Below are 21,205 nucleotides of genomic sequence, written 5' to 3'. Positions count from 1 at the left end.
TTCAGTTTCTCCCCACAACCTTTCCATGAGAAGCAAATACTAAGCTCCAAGCATTGCATTTAAAGATACAAAGATTAAACACTGAGTTTGTAGTAGATTTTTGTCCATACTTTTACTTACGCACAGAGAAAATAAAGAAAAAAAAATAATTATTGCATAGAAAGCACTACTTTTAAATTAACTGTGGTTTCATTAAAACTGTCTTGGCACAATGCACAAAAAAGGTAACAATTTTTCTTTTACTTTCTCCAGAACCTATGTTTAAGCAAGATTTTTATACAAATCATTCTTTCAAACACAAAGATGAGGTAAATCTATATAATGGCATAACACTAAAAGTTGTCTTCATAACAAGATTTCATGAATTTTGTTTTTAATTACATAATTTTTTGGAACATGTCTAGTCAAGTCAAACAGACCTAGACTCAGAAAGTATGAATTACAATCTCATGCATTGCTGACTTTGCTATCCAGGTGTGTTTGGAGATACGCTCTTCTACCTGTTTTACTGGCAAATATCTTAACTCACAAAAAAGGGTGTGAAGTAAAAAGAATTAAAATTCAACTAAGTAAATTTAAAAAACGAAAGTATTTTAATAGTTAGTTTTGAGCACTTTAAATAAGTGATCTGAACAGAAACAGTGAACAAGTTAAGTTTTCAAAGTAAAAGCAATTAACTCTAAAAAGTTCAGGTTAGCCAAGACCAGTAAGAAGCCACTGTCCAAGGCACTGGATCAAATAAAAATACCAACAGAAACAAAATCATACAAAGCTGAGATGTGTTCAAGAAACCTCTTAGAGCTGAAAACAGGGCAGCTGGCTACTCAGCTTCTACCCAGTTTCTGCTGCAGAGCTTTTCTGCAAGAAAGAGGGGGAAGGGGAGTGAAAATAGTAGCAAACATGGCCACTGCAGGAAGCCAAGAGGTACCCTTTGAGCACACTGGATTTTTAGAAAGTAAACTGACTTCACAATGTTTCTAACAAGCTCAGGACACACTGTTGTAGTAGCAAACTGCTCCAGTATTCCTTGAAAATCTCAAAAAGAAAATCTCCATTAAGCCACTAATTTTCACATTTAACACAAACTCATAATACCAATCACCCTGAGCAGACCAGTATATGAATTCCAATACAAACACATAAGCTCACTCTTGTGGTTTTATCCAAATATAACGGGTTTTTATATCTGTAGAGAATTTGAATTATAAGATTATCCTATAAAATAAATGTATAAAGTCAGCACCTTTGTATAATTCAGCCAGCTCAAGAAAACCTACAGAGAAGTGTAGAGAAAAATTATTACAGGGCAGCCTCTATCAAAACTGCCCAATCATAGCTTGATAATGCAAAACTTGTAACAGCTTTGCATCATGTTGTCCTACTATTTTCCTTGGCAATATTATTCAGCATTAAAAATCTTTGATTGTGTTTAAGTGTTAAGTTCCACTGCACAGAAGACTTTGTTTAGCCTACTTACTTAATTTACTGATAACAGGCTGGGGGAGAGATATGATGCTGTATTAAAAAAATCAAATGAAGAATTTTTCATCCAACTTCTATGCAACAGAAGTTTATAACAAATGCAAACCTTCAAACTGTTTGGGCTTAATACCATGTCTATTTTACAGGGTCTTCATGGTGCTTGTGCATGAATGTTTATAGAATCACACAGAATGCTCTGACTTAGCAATTACCACTGGCCACTTTTTGACGGTCTCAAACACATGCATCAATACCAGAATTTATATACAAGTGCATGCATGTGTGTACATACACACACATCTTACTAGCTTTTCAAGGTAAGATCAGATGCTTACTAAGATGGCTAGTGTGTCTTTCAAAAAATGCACAGAACATGTTTGACCTACTTTATGCTCCCAACTAAACCACACTGTTAGTTTCACTGCAATCACAGCTGTCACCTGCTGTTAAAGACAATTGCTCTAATGAGGACTAGGATTAGCAAACAAGGATTAACAAGGTAGCATCCTCTCTGAAAGATTCTTCCAAGTCATGTCATTCCACCTTCTCAATACTGCAGTGTCCCTGCTCCAATGTTTGAGGGAAAAAAAACTGTAATCCAGTTGAAGCAGCTAATGTAGTCACCAAACAAGGACTCTTAACTTCTTTGGAGAACTTTGAATCATTCTGTCTGAACTTCCCATGTCTTAACATTATTAGCTTTTTATCTAGACCGTGATGTTTGCAAGAAAGACCATCCCTTGTGAATTCATTCAGCCAGCTTGTGTCAGCCCTCAGGTGCCAGAGCAACACAGATTAGAAAAACTATTTGTGAGCCATATGTCAGAGATCTGCGTCCTTGAAGCCCTTCCTAGTGGAAAGCTGATAAGGCCCCCTTGCACTCTTTTGGCGTATATCCATCAAATATAAGCTTATCAAACAGTTAGTTCAACATGCAGGGATCTGAAAACCACTTATTATGCTACTGCCACTGTTAGGATTCAGAATTATTCTAGGAATTACCCACATGATGTATAGCAACCAGACTCATAGTTTCTGTGGTACTTCTGCTTATTAATAAAAGTTAGGGCATTTTTGCCTCTTCTTTTTTTTAAAAAAAGTAAGAGATTGTACTCTTAAGCATTTCTGACACACACATATCTGACAAAAATGCAAGGCTCCAGAATGAAATCCTCATATACTGCACTCCTTCTGTATTGTAGAAGAATGCTATGTAAGAAAAGCTTACTGAACATGCTCTGTTTTTTAAGCAATAAACAAACCATGCTAAAGTTCAAATTGTTTAATTTCTTCTACAAGTGGTGCAGAAGTAAAAACCATTCCTGGAGACATAACCAAGATTTGTTCTCCCCTTGAATTCTGCAGTGTTTTGTGAATGTTTTTTGAGGGGAATGGAGGGGTTAAGAAACAATGTACAGAATAATGCATTCCAGATAACTACTTCAGCAGTTAATAGGACAGCTTGCACAACAAGGGGACAAAAAATTCTGCTGTAGGCAGTGCAGGACTGCAAAAAAACCCAGTCATGAGGTGCCCAAGACTCAGTCCCTGTCAGTGGCTGAAACAGGCACTCCCTGCACAGGAAAGGCCCTCACTCAGACACAGCCCCAGGGGTGGGATACAGCCACCTGGTTTGGAGGCTGCAAGAAGGAACAGTGGCCTCACTGTGAAGGATGTCCTCTGGTCCAGAGCACTCAAGTGAAAGAGCTAGTGGAGGTGCTAACCAGGTGGCAGACCACTGCAGAGTAGGCCTTTCCAAAGCTTAGCTGTGTGAGAACCTGAGCAATGTGCTCCAAGTGAGATCATTTGAGCAAGCCAGACCAGCTGACCTCCAGCGTTCTTCCATCCTATGTCCTTCTATGTAGGAAGAATGTAAGTGTGATGGAGCCAGCCTGCCACTCAACTCCACTGTGGAAGACTGAGAAACCATTTTTGTAAAATGAAATAGGAGCAATATCAATGGATAATTAAGCAGTGGCTGTCCACAAAGGTTGAGGAATTTCCAAACTTGATGACTATGAAGACAAAACCCTGAGCAATCTCATCTGAATTAAGTACTGATCTTATTTTGAGCTGCAAGCCATACTAGAGACCTCATGAAGCCCCTACCAACCTGAATGGTATTTTCATTCTGTGACTATTGTAGGCTATTAGAAGTGGTTGGCAAATATTTTTTGGTAAGATGCTGACCTTAGAACTCAAAGCCATAACAGTTTCTGTTTCTGGGCCTGGTTAAATTGCAGCTGCTCTGAATAATTCTAAACTGCACAAGTAAGAATCAAAACTCGACAACTTCCACAATTAAAAGTGGAAATTATTCAACTGCATGATGGTGGACCTAAAGATAGAAAAGTAGCCTAAGGTACTTTCTTCTTGTCTTTTCTCCAGTTGTTTAAAGTATGGATGGTCACTTGTCAATACTGTCAATTTGTTGTATCACAAAGCAGTATCTCACAGTACACCAAAATTGTCCCAGAGCACCTGGGACAATGAACTGCACAAAATGGATTGTACAAAGTTATTCAAGTGTCATGAGTCAGTGAAGAAATTTTGACGGTTAACAATATCATACAATATTGCAGTCAGTAAACATAATAAAACTTACAGGGCATGACAAGAGCTATTTTTAATTGTATCATGAGATACAGGGAAGGTGCAGACCTACCAAATTGTTTCAAATGTTAAATAAACCAATTTGATTATTTCATTTCAGCTGTTAAGGATTTGAGTTTTTTACAACACATTCTACAGCTATGAATGAGTTGCACTTTGTAAACACAAAACATAAGAAAACATTTAATAAAAAATTAAATTATTTAAGACTATCAGCAGCCAGTGCTAGTTATTTCTGGAAAGCCTTAGCAGGTACATTTTTAATAGCCATCTATCCCTAGATGAAATCCAGAGATAGTCACATAAATAAATGAAAGCTGTCAATGACACAAATGTGAGCATGGAGCTTTGCTTCACCATCAGCTTTTATGACACATTTATTGGCTGCATGAGTGACTTGTGGACTTCAGTTCTGTGTTCCACAAACTCATATTTACATCTTAAAACCAGAGGCCAAACTCTCCAGAGCAATTCCATGGAGTTCTAAGGAGTGAAGGTTGGTATATAACTGTTTCCTCATAAAATGTCTAGGTGAAAATCTACCGACACCTTTCAGCCCAAGCTTTCCATAGAACTGGTCTTCTTCTAATCAGGCACTGATAAGCAAGCATGGCCTATGACATAAACCACACAGAGAATGGCCCTCCCCTGTGGAGAGGAAATATTTCTAGTGCACTTTGAAAATACTGATCTGCTAATTTCAAAGCTACGTGTACTTTGCTCCTACAGGGGACCACCTAACGCTGTTTCAGACAAACATCTACAGTGAAGGCATCTGGGTAAGGAAAAGATGTGGTAGTGACTGTTTCCTGGTGGCAACTGCTTCCTGCTTGGAGCTGAATGTAGACCATTCTTCCACACTTACTGCTGGAGCAATCAACACCTGTGTGGTTGCAATAAATTCTGATGACTGTCTCAAGCAAGAATTTTGGGGAAGGGGAAGAGGGCTTGTTTTCTTCTAATTGCAGCATGAAGCACACTGTCTGAACAATATTTTTGAAATACATGGTAAAGGTAGTATCAGAAAACTTGTGCCCTTACTGATCAGAGGGTCAATCATTTTGTTTGCTCTCCTGTGAATCAAGAAGGAAAAATATATATTCAACACTATTTTATTTACAGGTAATTTGATGCTTAAACTCTCCTCACTGAAAAACCATCCCAAAGCAGGTTTGCAAATCCTGCTTTTTATGTCTAATAAATTTACAACTTTTATGTGAATTGTTCTTCTATAGAACTGATTTTCATACTAAGCCTCTGTAAATATCAAAATCCTTTATCTACATATACAGAAATCCAAGCCTCGAGTATTCAAAACACTGGAAGTCAGAACTCAATAATCCAGTATTTTTCCCATTGTTCCTTTAGTACATCTTGGTGTTGTGGTATAACACTAACTGACAATTAATGTTGCTCACTTTTCTCCTGCCCTGTTGAGATGGGAAGGAGAATGGAAAGAAGTAAAAGCCAGGGCTTAAGAACACTTTAATAATTGAAATAAAGTTCATAAGAGTAACAATAATAATAAATGAAATGTGATACAACAAAAAGAGAGAAAAATAAAGACCAGTGATGCATGGTGCCACTGCTCATCACCTGCTGACCAGTGCTCAGCCCAGCCTGATCAGTGATGGGCAGCTCCTGGCCAGCTCCTCCCACACTGTGGTTTGGAATTTCCCTTTGGCCAGTTCAGGTCAGCTGTCCTGGCTGTGCTCCTTCCTGGTTTCTTGCGCACCTGCTTGCTGGCAGAGCATGGAAAACTGGAAAGTCCTTGACTTAGGGTAAACACCGATCAGCAACAACTGAAATATCAGTTTGTTATCAACTTTGTTCTCATACTGAATCCAAAATACAGCACTGCAACACTGTATCAGGAAGAAAAATAATTCCATCCCAGCTGAAACCAAGACACCTGGTCTGAGCCAAAGTATTTAGGTAACTGTTCAAGAATTATAATGCAAAAATCCCTTCCCAATTCCTACACAAAAAGTGTAGATTTTCACTTAAGTCAGAGTAAGTTATGCACACTTTTTTGGTGGGATCTCTTTATAGAATATAATTTGGTAAAATATTATTATATTTATATGATATTTAGCTTGCATATCTGAAAAATACACAAAAACTGGAACAGCAGATTCCATATTGAAGAGAGGGAATTACATGTAAAAAACCACATCTGTATATGTTCTGTCAAAAATTTTAGAAAGAACAAAGGCTTATATTCTGTCTAAAAAACCTCCCTACCCTTCCAAAAAGCACAATTTGTTGACTAAAATAATTTCAAAAGCGTTTATTCCGCATCTAATGCTAATTAAAATTTAAAATATACATACTAGCGCTCTGGGTGTCTGGCATTTTGAACCTAGAAAACTGTATATCTGTTTAGCTGAAAACCTGTGAAATGTTGTAATGGAATGCTTCTTAAAAATAAGTACATTAAAAATGTTTTAGATCATGTCTAATTTAGTTGAGAAAAACCTTCCATAAAGACGTAAATTAGAAAGAAGCACCATTTTTCACTTCAAGTTTTTCTCTAAATAAGAGAGAAAATTAGGTACTTAAGATATTTCAAACAGAGTAAAATGAAGCATGGAAAAGCAGTTGATTTCTAACCTATGTGCCAGCTAGCAAAGAGTGTTCCATTGGATAGCACCCAGAAATCTAAAACTTCTAACACTAGGTACAGAAAAATAAACAAATAATTAAAAAAAAATAACCCTCAAGCAGAAAAGGCATGCTTATTATTCTAAAACTTGGATCATTTAAAAAAAATTCTTTCTTTGTTAAGACTAAGAAAACTCAAGCACAACTCTTTTATTCAAAGAGCTTATTTGTCAGGTTTCATTGAAAAGATTAGGATCATATTTATTCAGCCAGAAAGCACAGACCAAATCAGTTTTTCTTTAGAAAACCTTCTAGAACTTATTAGAATTCAAAAACTTTTGAATAATAAATAAACCTCTTGTCCTAAGAAACAGACTCCTAGAAATTTAAATTACTGTTACAGGCATCTGTAGAAGGGGTAGTTCTCTGGAAGGTCTGTGCACAGGTCTCAGGGCAAAAGCAAAGACAGATGGACAATGCTAACTTAACACACAGGATGGGAATTCAAATTGTGTATGTTCTCGACCCCAACTCAAGAAACTAGCTCTTAACCTTAAAATAAGTCTAAATAAAACCAAAAATACTCTAAGCCCCTAAGAAAAACCACTAGAAAAATTGTTCCAATGCTTTGCATTTAATCACTAAAGATAAAATTTGCTTATAAACTAGTACACTGGAAGTATAGTGGTGGTCTGGGAAATAGGATTAAGTTAATAATTTCACATTGCAAAATTATCTTGCACTGTTTGCAAGGAAACCTCTTGAGGAATGCAGCAGTTAGAATCAAGTTTCAATATCTGTGCTTTTGGATCAGATTTACTGCAACCTGTTGCATTCAGACAGGCACATAAAAATCATTTGAAAAGGAGAAAGTTTAAATGACCTGAACTACATACCTTCTGGGTCTACCATAACATCAAATTCTACTGTTATGTCAGTGAAAAGAGGGGATGATATGTCCATGGAAGTTAAAATTATTTTGATTTAAACACATAACATCAAATAACCTTGCTGCCTTTGTTTTTTCAGACAAATGCCCAGATGACCTTAATTAACCTGTGCTCTGGCAAAGTACAGAAGAAATCTTAATCCCATTTTCTCATACAGTAGCAGCAGTTTGAGCAGTAGCACCTCTACTGTGCTGCCCTAAATCTCCTTTTCTTTAATGCTCTCATTAGTCCTGTAACATCTACCATGGAGCAGAGCATATCCCCCTAAAACATCCATTGTTCTCAAAATTCTACTTACTATTTGAAAGGTCTCATTATTTTGAAGCCATACATGAAGAAATTATAATTTCTCTCTTGAAACAGCTGCTTTAGACACAGCAGATGTACGTTTCAGCAAGACAGAATAAACACAAGCCATGCTGCAATTAATTTCTCTTCTCCTTTGTTCTGGATTTCCATCTTCCATCATGTTCTCATCCTAGATTTGATCCTAAATTTTTCAGTAATGCTTGCTTTTCCTCAATTATGCCACTTCATTTCTTTTCTGACTGATCCTGATTTCATCTTATTGGTTGAAAAATGCCGTCAGCTGTCCAGGTTTTTATGTAACACTGTCTGGCTCTTAAACAATGTCAATTTTCATTCCTGTAAACTACTCTCTCAGCCAAAAGTATGAAAACTGTCACTAAAAAGCTGTTAATGGCTTTTAATAATTTTTGTTAAGTAAATCAAAAGAATTTAACTTTCTGTTCCACCCTTCTACCTCCAAAGCCTTCAAAAGTTTTCATAATTTGTATTGGAAAAGTGACTATAAGCCTAAAACTGCCTGGGTAAAAACAAGTAGACCCTAAAATTATATCACAACTTGTGCTGAAGTTGGAATTTTAGCTTTACTTGAGGAAGAGTATTTTGGCCTACCACCTTCTCAGAAGCAAAAAACAACAAACCACAAACATCAACAATTTGCTGTACTACAGCGAGGTGAAATAAAATAAATTCCAATACCAATAAGTTACAAAGACTTAGCAAAAGGGAGCAAATTAAATAAGTTAAGGAGTATCAGACTAGAAGAGACAAACTAGCAACCATATAAGAAACCCATTCATGTGAATGCACAGTGAATTTCAAAACTCCCTATGCCAGAATTTTTTTCTATTTTTTGATAATGAAGGTATTATCATTACAAAATAATAATGTCAATACTTAACCTACTCTCCTATTCCTACTTGAGTCATCAGAGACATAAACTCTTACTAGAATTTAAGGGAGGAGTATTCACTTGCGTGCTGTCCTGATACTTTGGATTTTGGGAAAGTAATCCCAAGACAGCTATGAATGTAGCTCTAAGATTTCCTGTAATAAACACAGCCAAAGACCAAAATTTCCCACATTCAAAACCATATTTAGCATCTGAGTGCTATAAGGAAAAATCCATACATGTTCTCCTGGCTTGGAAGATATTACAAATTTAATTAAGTGACCTGAAGACCAGCATACTACAAACTGGCCTCCAAATACCAATATCATGCCTTATTCCAACTCAGTTAATTTTCATGTATTTCCTTTATGTTTTGATTTCAAAGATTTCTTTTATTGACATTTATTTAATTTGACATTTTATCACCAAGAATGTCTGAGTAGGTCCCCTAGACTGTATTTCCAGTGATAGCCAGTCAGTGCCGACAGTGAACAAAAAACCTAAGTCCACAAACACAGAAAACAGGGCTGCTGCATGTCTTTCTTCTTGTAACAAAGAACAAAAAATGCAAGCATACATTGTGCATACACACTGCTCTCTAAATGGGCAGAAATCTTGATTTATAGACAAGTGAGGTATAGTAGTGGTAGCATTTACAAGTTATGTGCAAATACATGAAAGAAATGCTTAGCTTAGTACTGCTTTCTTACATTGAAAGAATTAATGAATGAAAAGTACTCTGAGATGTCTTCATGGTATACTTTTTCATTGACAAGCAGAGATTTCAAGTAAGAAACACTTTAGAACAAATGTTAAAGCAAACTGGATACTTTAAAACAAAACAAACACTTCAGTAACAACTCCTAAAACAAACTGGACACTTAAAAACAAAACACATCAAGCCGCTAAACTCTGAATGTGTGTTTTGTTACTAATATTTAAAGAGCAACTAGATTTTCTGTCAGGAAAACACACAATCTTTACCTGATGCAATGCACACAGACAATTCAGATATAAGCAGTACTGTTTTCTCTCTTGATTGTTTCTCTCAGACAATGGAAATATTCACTAGATCTGAGACCAAACAAACAAAAAGTATGAGTACGGATGGTGACACTAGACTATTTTTAATGAAAAATTAGGCCTGCACACCTGTCTTAATCAAGGACTGATACTTGTATTTTACACAGTTGGTCAGTTACTTTGTTGAGTCAGTACAATAACATCATGTAACATTTTAATATACCTTCTGAGTTCAGAAGGTATATTAAAATCCTCAAAGTAAAATGTGGATTTGGGCTGGTGAAGAGAATAGCAAATAGGGTAATGCAATAAATTTGTTCCACAAGATGGGAAAAGAGAAAAGATGTATTATATCTTACTTTTTCTGCTGCCTCCCTTCAAAAAATCGGGAAATTGGGCAATTGGTGAACAGATGCAACTGGTGTATATAGGGATGACCTTGCAGACATGAATGTACTTGAGTCTGAAACATTTATTTGCAGATAGAAAACATGTATTTGAAATAGATATCTGCAAACTACAAAACACATGGAACAGTACAGAATTACTGAAAATAAACTTCTCCCTCTGACCTTATAGAAATTTAAAATTACAGATTGGGAGAACAAAAAGCTGCCACTATCCCCTCTATTCCATACAAGCAGAGAATAATAATTAGGATAGAATTCTATCTTAAAAATCTAGGACTGAATGTTAACATTTGGATAAGATTAAACCCAAGACTGAAAGTTATCAGTCAACAGCCTAACACTCAGAACACCTGGAGTGAATTTCTGGCACCAGCACAGAGTTTCTCTGGTTTTGGCCCAATCACTCACTTTTTCAGTACAACAGGGGTAAAACAGGGGGGAAAAAAACAGCCTTGTTTTCCTGTGTTATTTTGACTTCAGTCTGCAAACAAGAATTCAAATTGTATTTCAGATGGTTAGGTGCAAAATAATATATATATTTATCCTCTCTTCATTTTAAAGATTTTTGGTCAGGTTCATTTGGGGCAAGAGGCTTAAAGCTGTTCACGGTGAAAAAATAATGGAGGTGGTAACTGAAAAATGCTTTTTCAGTAGCCAGATTGTGTCTACTGTCACTCTTCTCTCATTAAAGAGTCCACAAAAATTTGTCAGGAATATTAAGAAAATCAAGGAAATCAGAATGAAATTAAGTTAGTAAATTTCTTGTACTTACAAGAACAATATTTTAGTAGTGACCATCAAAACATGTATTTATATACAGTACAATGGCTAAGAGGTTTTTTTTAACACAAAAGAGGCTATAATGGAATATATAAAAAAAAAAAAAAAGAAAATCCTGTGACACCAGAGAAACAGTTCACTCTCAGCAGCTCCTACTGCGACAGTTTACACATGAAATATTTTGATGGGTGAACATACAAGAACTCAACTAACCATGAGGAAAACAGTCCCAATAAAATTAAATGGATGGGAGGAAGGACCTGGTGTTGCTTTTCCAAAATTCAGAAAACTGTAAAATTAAACCTCACCTCCCCTTTCTCCTTCTTCCACCAATTGCTGCTCTAGTGGGAGACGTCTCCCATCCAGCAATACAGACTTCTGAGCTCTGAGATATCCTGATTAGAGGCTGCATGCACTGGGGGTCCCCTATGGGGCACAGATACTTGTAGGCACATGACAAAGAAAGAAAAGGCACATGAGACAGCAACTAGGAAATGATCCTTCTACCTACAGGCTCCAGCCAGCACAAAGCTTGGGAGAGACCTCACAGGCAGCAGGGGTGGACACTTGTTCCCAGTCCTGAAGCAGTTTGTGACTGTGTGAGTCATCACAAACCGGGCTGACCAGCTGGATCTCAAACAGGAAAAGGAGAAGCAGCAAACACACTGTGCTGCAAACACTGACAATCCCAATACCAAAGCAGGGAAATGTGACCTCAGATTTAAATGACTGCCTAATTTTCAAAGTGTCAGATTTCATAGGTTTGTTACCGAGATCTTTCCTTATGTTCTCAAGCCACAGAAGTTTACTGGTCATCATTCCTGCTTCTACACATTTCCTTGTTTGTCTACACCTCTCAAAACTCCCTGGCACTAGGATAGTGAGCTTCCTTCTGAGGTACAATACCACCAAATTGAAATGAGCAATCTGTGCCCTGACTTTTGCTGTTCCAACTCATCCTGAAAGGAACACGGTAGAGTGAGCTATGAATTTTGGTAAAATAACTTCAAATACTGATCACCATAACAAGTTGCCAGTAAAACTACCAAAGGAGACTTCTTACAGGTATTGAATAGTGCAGGGATTTTATACCTTGCTTGGGTCAAATTTGGAGAAAAAAAATAGCCAATGGGTTGCCCAGCACCTACTACTCCTTAAGACATGGAAATGTATTCTGCTAGATGTTGTCTCTGAAATTTTTATCAGAGCCACACTGAAAAGAAATATAAGGCATTCTTACTCTTCCAAATAGCTGAAAGAACAGGTGACCTCTGAAGTATGCAGAAAATGAGAGCAAAACCACATAACTTACTCAATGAAAGGATTTACCATGGACACCTAAGAGCAAAACGGATAATAAAAGTCAACCTAAATTAGACGTCATGCACATTCTGCTTCTGGGATCAAAGAAGATAAAATGGTTTTGAAAATATTTGCTGAGATTTTCTTGTGCAGCACAAAGGTCCAGAAAGTCTTCTTTCTATGACTCGGATCTCATGTTAAAACATCACACTGTTAGGGTTATAGAGAATCAAGAGGAGTTTGATATTAATCCACTGCACTACTTGTTTACCTCTTACTTGCTTAAGAGGAAAGGAGGCAGTTCTAGCCACAGGAAAAGAAACACTATTCAGTCCTAAGAGCCTCTGCAGTATTATTAGGCAGTGCACTAATTTATAAATTGTTTTACATGATCAAGCAGGCATACAACAATATTGTAGATCAGAAAGCAAAAAAACATAGGCATTGGCAAAACCTAAGATCACGGGAAAGCCCTGAAGAAGTTTCACATAGACAACTTTTTTCCTACAGAAATTAACAAAAGAGACATGACAAACTCAACAATGAACATATCCCTATGTTAATCTCTGGGGCTTATTCAGCTAAACTGCCTCCAACTACAAAAAGCTTAGTCCGAAAAGAGAACTGGTGCACTGCAGTAACATTCCGGCTGTGCCCACTTACAAAGACTCCACTAAGTAGGCCACCAATTTGGAAAAGCACATATACCCAAAGTGAACTCTAAAGTACTGGACCAGGGCATCAGCACAGCACAACCGATGGGCTCGGGACCTGATTTCAGCAGGTTTCAAAACTCTGCACAGAAATGCGGGCCCGCGGCTCCTCTCGGCTGTGCCAAATGCGAGTTCTCGGCAGGGTGTCCTGCAGCCGCCCTGCTCAGATTCCACCTGAGACTCATCATCATCATCATGCTGTGGAATATGGGGGCAGAACGTGTGTGTGTGCGAGGCTGGGGCAGAAACCGAGGGTGAAAGAACCCGACCAGGCACTCAGCGTGAGGGCCGTGGCCAGCCCCGGAGCGGCGGCTGGGGCCAGGGAATGCCGGGGGCCAGGGAATGCCGGGGGGCAGGTGGAGCGCAGAGCAGGACCTCCCTTCGCTGGGGGCACGGGTCAGCTCCCCGCTGGGGCGTCGGGAGGGGAGGGCAGGGCACGGGGCAGACGCTCCTCCTGGAGGCCGGGGCAAATGCGGGGCGGGGGGAGGAAGCGCCCGCTGCGGGCGGGGCGGCCGGGCCGGGCGGAGGCTTTCCCATCCCGGGGGGCGGTCCCGACCCCGGCCTCGGCCCCGGCGCCCACCCCGGCCCGGCTGGCTCACCAGAAGAGCAGGTTGGCGCAGACGAAGCCGCCCAGGCTGCGGAGGGGCCGCTCCCAGCTGAGCGCCGCCGCGATGCAGCAGCCCACGGCCAGCCCGGTCTCTCCCAGCACCGCCGCCGCCCCGGCCCCGCCTGACACCTCCGCCGGCTCCGGCTCCCTGGGCGCCGCCGCGCCTCGCTCCTGCGGGGCCTCCGCTTCCTGGGGCTGCGCGGGGAGCGCCGCGCTCGCCATGGCTCAGTGCGGCCGCCGGGCTGCGGCTCGGCCGGGCGGAGCCGGGGCTGGGGCCGGGCCGGGCCGGGGCGGCAGGGGCGGGCCCGGGGCGGAGCGCGGCGCTGCCCCCGCGTTACCCCGCACCGCCTCCGCGCAGGTGCCGCGGGGCGGGCCCGGCCGGCGGGACGGGGGAGGCGCCGGGAGCGGGCGGGAGGGCCCGAGGCTGCCGCCCCTGGCGGGAGTGTCCCCGGCCTCCGGGAGAGACCGGTTCTCTACCTGGGGAAAGCCGTGCAACCCAGTTGCTTTCTAGATTTGGGAAGGTGAGGCCCGCTGGAAGGTGTTGCCAGTGTGACTCGTCCTTCCTTCATCTGCTCCTCGCGTGTGTGTGCCACGGGCAAGGAGAGCTGCGGCACGTCCAGAGGAGTTCTTATCAACTTGCCACCAACTTGATAAGAGCACTGGAGCACCTCCCCTATGAAGATGGCCTGAGGAAATCGGGGCTGGTCAGCTTGGATAAGAGGAGATGGTGTGCAGACCTTATAGAAACCTCCCTGTGTCTGAAGGGAGCCTGTAGGGAAGCTGGAGAGGGACTCTTTGTCAGGGACTACAGTGATAGGACAAGGGGTGATGGGCTCAAATTAAAAGAGGGGAAATTTAGGTTAGACATTAGGAAAAAATTCTTTGCTGTAAGGGTGCTGAGACACTGGAAGGCGTGTCCTGGGGACGTGGATGCCCCATCCCTGGCAGCATTCAAAGCCAGGCTGGATGAAGCATGGAGCAGCTTGGTCTAGTGGGAGGTATCCCTGCCCAAGGCAGGAGAGGTGAGAATAGGTGATCTTTAAGGTCTATTCTAATTCCTTGACATTCTGTGATTCCATGATTCTAAGATAACAGTCCCCAAAATCCTGAAGAAAACAAATGGAAGTAAATTGCTATTATCATAATACTGGTAGCTTCCAAGACCACTAAGGAGCCCATGGGAGTTTGATGGCTTACATCTGCATCTTAAATATCCAAGAGACATAAAATCTATACCGTGCTGTCCTGTCATCTGCACTGTTACCTATCTGGCCAGCCCCAGGCTCCAGATGGAAGCGTGGCACTATGTTCGAGCTGGTGATGTGTGTAATAGCTGATGTGACTGTTGGGAATCTGAATTCTGGGGAGCATGCCTGGTGAGAATTGTCACTTGAGCATCTGTTACTGAATAAGAAGAGCCAAAAATTTGAATTGTTGAAGGTGTTTCATGGGATAAAGTGTGTAAAATAAAATATTTTTTACTGCAAGAGCAAGAATAATCATTTTGGATTGGCAATTGACATCTGTTTCAAGCTTGAGCTACCCCATTAGAATGTTTTTTTAATGGGAAAAGGAGTCACACTCGCTTGAAGGTCAATGTGTCATTTTTTTTCTCTGAGATAGAAGAAGACAAAATAAAATTACATCATTAAGTTGTAACATTGGCTGTGGATTGCAAGTCTACTGTGTGTTTTCACCAAATAGCCTTTGAAAGGAGTTCCTTTCATTTTCTTATTCCACATGCTCTCTCTAGCATCTAAGAGGAAATGTACAGAATCTTATTTTAATAGGCAATAAACATTTTTCTAAAGGACATTTTCGTTTTATGCTAATTAGTTATACTTTTATGCTCTTATGTCTAAAAATCCAAAGCCAGACAGACCTACCTGAATAATAAGCCCAGCTAAAAAGTGATTAAGTGTTGTCTCTGAAAGTCTGAAAGAGCAAAAGGAAAGAGACAGGCTCCTCTAGTAACCTGAAACACACATGAAAAATAAAGGGAAGTAGTTGCAGCGAGGTTGGAGAAATACTTTGTTCTCTTGCTTCAGTTTTGTGCTGATGAATAAAAATTTGTCCTAAAAAGTCTTGGTCAAAACAGGGTGTTCTCTGTGTGCTGGAAAGCAGGCAGCTGCCTCCTATGTGTACAAGCAGCTGCTCACAGTTACTGAGCACTCCTCCTGCTGTCACTTGGGCATCTCATGCTTTCCTAGGCTTAGCAGTTTGCTTCCCTGGCTTTGAGAGAGGGAGCAGAGGGAATCCTAACAGGAAATCTTAACAGTCCACAGGACAAAAGCCAGCCTTTTTGCAAGGAAAAGGAGGTAGAGAGATGGGCACAAATGAGAGAGTTTCTCCTATAGTCACCCTTTTTTCAGGTCACTGCAGGATGCCAAACTGCTGCTCTAGTGAACGCTGCCCATAACTTGCAAAAACCATCCCCAGCTTAGCCAGAGGCAATTTGCTTTCCCTTGCTAGCATTCAGTTATTTCAGTAATGTGGGTGGTTCTATCCAGCACCCAAATGTAGCTAACTCCAAACAGTTAATGGGTAAGCCTGGGAAGGAGTCAGATGTTCCTCATGCACTTTTAAAGTGACCATGGGATAATTAGACTCAGAAAGCACACTGGGGTTAAAATGTTAAAATTTGAGTTTAACCAGATGTAGAATAATAGCAATGGAATACCACTGCCCTAAGGATTATAACCATGGCAGGTTTGAGGCAATCCTCCCTTACCAATATTCCACTTCTTTTTTTAAACATTTGAGGATGATTGTATGTTCCCCCTGCCCCAAATTTTTACTGTCTGTGACACTCTCTTCAGTCACTGGTGTTCAAAAATTCCCCCTCTCCTCAGAAAACGGGGGATGGAATCTGGGTGAGGGAGAATGAGGTGAGGTGGAAAGAGTAGACTACAAATAAGGGAACTCTTTTGGATTTTGATTAAAGTTGCATCCATTCTAGATTACTGGTCTCTGCTTTCCTGACATATACCATGAAGGATATGAACAGAAATTAGTGAAAAGCTCTTCCAGAATAGGTTTTGTAATTTAGCTAATGGGAAAAAAGAATGCTTGATGGATGCCAGTTCTCCTTTTTTCACTGTTGATTTTTCTTGGGCTTGGTTTATATGAATGATTTTACTGAAAGCACTCTGGTATAAACATTAGTGTGAGAGAAGAAATGGTTGCTTCATTCTCAGCCATTGAAAGTTTAGATTTCTTTTTCAGGAAAAAAAAATGTAAATAGGTTGTCTGTCTTTGATCTTCCTGTACTTTGATGTTTTGCCTGCCAGGGTTTAAAAGGTTTGTGTGCAGTTTGAGTTCACGATGGGAAAAACCAGGACAGCAACCAGTGAGCAGTTGCATGGGTGAGCTGTAATGCACAGAATTAGGTTAGGGCCTGTGGGTCTGGTGCTAGGCACTACAGTGTAAACAAGGGATGAAAACCAAGGAGAAAGCTTTGCAAGTGGTTGTTTCAAAGGAGTTCACAAATATAAAAGTGTTCTAATGCTTCTGAAATGTGTTTGACAATGCTGATGTCATCATAGAGTAAGTATTGAATTCAGTTGAGGATTCAAACTCAAATGGAATGAATTTCCTTCCTTTTTTCTTTTTGTTTAAGCTTGTTTTCTATTAGCTTCATTTCCTGACAGGATCACAGACTAGGTTAGTTTGGAAGGAGTGCCTGTAAGACATTTGATCTGACCTTTCTCTCCCCACATACACACTCAGCACCCCTGTTACTTGGCTGTGACATGCCCAGATTAGCTCTGATCATCTCTGAGGGCTCGAGATTCTGCAATGCACTCTGGGCAACCTGTTTGAATATTTGGCCACATTCATTGTGAAGAATATTTTCTTATTATCTCTTCAAAATTTCTTATTTCACCCATTTCCTCTAATTTAGTTCTGCACCTTGCAAGGAAGGGCTCTATCCACATCCGTTCTATAACCACACATCAGGTACAGTAGATCCCTGTTAACCCCTGTCCTCCAGAGTGAGTGAATCCAGCTCTCCCAGCCTTTCCTTCTGTGTCATCAGCTGTGTGCCACTGACATTCCAGGGGCCCTCTGGACTTCTTCCAGTATGTCAGCATCTGCCTTGTCTTGGGTTGGCCCAAACTGGACAAAGTATTCCATATGTGGTCTCACAAATGGTAGAAGGAGGGGAAGAATTGCTTCCCTTGTCCTACTAGTGACCTATAATTAGTGCATTATTATTGACTCTTTGCCCAGTCATAGCCATGGCACTTTCTTACTTGTCTCTGCTTTGAGGCTGAGGAATTGTGTCTTAGTCACTCTTACTATTGCAGCACTCTTGTGTCATAGTCACTCTTAACAAGGTATGACTTTGAATATCCATCTTCCCTTTTCCTGATTTTTTTTCAGTTCCATAACTGAAGTAAGATTTCTCAAGAAGAAATAACTTTCTTGTGTGGTTCTAGTCACATCATCCCTGCATTTGTTAGAAGTAGGAACAGATCAAAGATTTTAATAGTTTCATAACTGTGTGTCATTGTTTGCTTTTGTAATAATTTCTAAGGAGCATTTTCTTTTTTTTTTTCCTTTTTTTTTTCTTTAACTAATGAAACATCACCATTTTCTCCCTAAGTGCTAATGTTCACTTCAGAGCCTGCTGTACAGCTCATTCTGGTATTGGGCTTCCCTCTCACCTCACCCACCTCACTTTATCTACTTGGAATTTATTTGCCATTTCATTGGACAACTATTCAGTTTTGTAAAGTCATGCAGGTTTTTTCAGTCTGCCCTTATCCTGGCTTTTCTGAATAACTTGATGTCATCACTAAACTCTAAGCTTGCTCTTCATCATTTTCCAGTTCACTGTTCAATAGGTTGAAGATCTTAGAGCCTCTCCTGAACCTCAGGAATGATCTCCTTCCTTTGTTTGGAATGGATTGTTTTCTCTTACTGTCTATTCCCTATCTTCTAGCCAATTATTTACCTACATCAGGACTTCTCATTTGAACACATAGCTCCCTTTAAGCCTTAGGTGATGAATTTTGCCAAAACTGGTTTTGAAATCCAGGTAAACCAGACTGCCCTCATTCAGAGATCTGTCAGAGAACTTCAGCAGACTTCTAGGGCAGAGTTTTATTAACCAGAACCTATGCTTTCTCTTCTCAATAGATCATATTTCTTCAGGTGTCCACTCATTATATCCTTTATTATACTATTGAGTAGTTAACATTAAAAGTCTTTAGTTGCCTAGATTCCTCAAAACTCTTTAAAGTCTGGTGTCATAGGTGACATACATACCATGAACTTTTAGTTAATCCTATTTTGTCCTGAAGCTTCATGCATGCTTTTGTGGAATTTTTCCTGCATCTTTTCACTAAACTCTGATATCTTTCCCAGTTACCATTTAACTGTAGAATAACATATATAACAGTAGAATAATATTTAAGTGTAGAATAACTTTCCAAGTAATAATTGGCAAACAGTTTTCTCCTTTGATGTACACCCTCTTAGCCTTTGCAGCATCCCTAAGGTCTCTATTGAGTAATATGTTTGAAATTACATCCTCTTTGTTCTTTTATTTAACTGTAATATAATATTTAACTATGGAATAGGAGTGCATTAAATGTTGTCCTGCGATATGCAAAATGCAATTAGGACTGTGACATGTCTTTAAAGTATTTTATGTACAAGTCTGTGCATTTCAAAATAGTCTTGTTTTCACTGAAATATTTATCTGTTGGGCAGTTGGGATACATGGGACCTGATTGGCCTTGTAAACTAAAACTATGTGGTAGCTTGACTGTGGCTTTGTGCCAGATGCCCACACAGCCACTCCATGACTCCCCTCCTCAACTGGGCATGGAGAGAAAATACTTTGAAAGGCTCCGCAGTCAAGATAAGCACAGGGAGAGGTCACTCACCAGTTACTGTCATAGGTAAAACAGACTCAGTGCTGGGAAATTAGTTTATTTACCAATCAAATAATGAGAAATAAAACCAGATCTTAAAACCACTTTCCAAACACCTTCCCCCCCATGCCTCCCTTCTTCCCAGGCTTAACTTTACTGCTGATTTCTCATCCTCCTCTTCCTCCCCACAGTGGTGCAGGGGAACAGGGTGTGGGAGGTGTAGTGAGTTCTTCACGTTGTCTCTGCTGCTCCTTCCTCCTCAGGGGGAGGAATCCTCACATTCTTCCCCTCTTCCAGTGTAGGGTCCCTTCCATGTGGTGCAGTCCTTCAGGAACAGGCTGCTCCAGTGAGGATCCCCTGTGGGGTCACAAATCCTGCCACTAAAGCTGGTCCAGTATGGGTTTCCCACAAGGTCACAGCCTCATTTGGGCATCCACCTACCCAAATGTGGATGTTCCCCAAGAGTCCTCAGTTGGCTGCAGATGTATCTCTGCTCCACCATGGACCTTCATGGGCTGCAGAGGGACAGCTGCCCCACCCCGGGCTGCACCATGGGCTGCAGGGGAATCTCTGCTCCAGTGACTGGAGCACCTCCTCCCTTCCTTCTTCACTGAGCTTGGTGTCAGCAGTGTTGTTTCCCCCACATGTTCTCATTCCTGTCTCCCACCTGTTGTTGCATAGCAGTTTTTTCTCCTTCTCACATATGTTATCCCAGAGGAACTATCACCATCACTGATGTGCTCGGCCTTGGCCAGCAGCAGGTCTGCGTTGGAGCTGGCAGGCATTGCCTCTGCAGACACAGGGAAACCTTCTGGCAGCTTTTCACAGAAGCTGCCCCTGTAGTTCCCCCTCCTTCTTCCCCTTGCCACTACCAGAACCTTGCCATGCAAACCCAATACAAGGTGCATCATAACAGGTGGAATAAGATGAAAAATTCAACACAAGTGACAAAAATATATGAGTGTTGATGCTGCTTCTTATTTAAAAATGCTAGTGTTTGGGACTTTTTTCCCCTCACTTCTAGAGGTTATGCTTCTTAATGCCTATGAACTCAAAACTTTAAGAGTAGAACTCAACAATGAATTAATATATGGAAGAATGATGCTTCAATTTTATATTTTCTGTAATAGAGATCATGATCAGGAAGCTCTAATATCTCCCACATCAGATATTCCTTTTTGATCAGTAAAAGTGTGCAAGGACAGTAGTAAATATTGCATGCTCAATTGCAGTGTTGTTCTTTTCTGAATCCAGGTTTTATAGAATTGAGCTAATGTAGCAATTATATATACTTATTTTAACCATTATAAATATTTATATGTCTTGAGTTATTAGAAAATTAATATTTCTGATAAATAACTGTTTAGGAGTTGGGACAAGGGAGTTTACAGGGAAAAATGTATGGCTCAACATCTATGGTCAAAGCCAGTTAAGCCTCTTAAAACAAGTGTTTTTACCCCAGACATGGTACTGTACAGCAATCCCATAAAATATTTATGCAACAATTTATAGGTGTTTAACACCAAACTCTGCTGATGTTCCTGCCTGTGTAATCATGCCATGTAGAAGATCAGTAAGAATAATTGATTTTCATGGATCTAATTTTGGAGCTAATTACTGTAATCTCTTAGATGGCAT

General features: G+C 40.3%; 1 protein-coding gene across 1 annotated transcript in view; it reads right to left on the bottom strand.

The window, feature by feature from the left end:
* Positions 1 to 13,910, bottom strand: part of RETREG1 (reticulophagy regulator 1) — a 65,038-nt gene extending 51,128 nt beyond the window's left edge. Inside the window, exon 1 of the mRNA XM_066559614.1 lies at positions 13,675 to 13,910. Within this exon, the coding sequence (XP_066415711.1) occupies positions 13,675 to 13,904 (230 nt within the window). The 5' untranslated portion in view covers positions 13,905 to 13,910. The remainder of the gene's footprint in view (positions 1 to 13,674) is intronic.
* Positions 13,911 to 21,205: the final 7,295 nt, after the last annotated feature.

Source organism: Molothrus aeneus, chromosome 1 (genome assembly GCF_037042795.1).
Source record: "Molothrus aeneus isolate 106 chromosome 1, BPBGC_Maene_1.0, whole genome shotgun sequence".
NCBI lineage: Eukaryota > Metazoa > Chordata > Aves > Passeriformes > Icteridae > Molothrus > Molothrus aeneus.
Note: the sequence above shows the minus strand (reverse complement) of the source record. Positions and strands in the feature narration are given on the sequence as shown.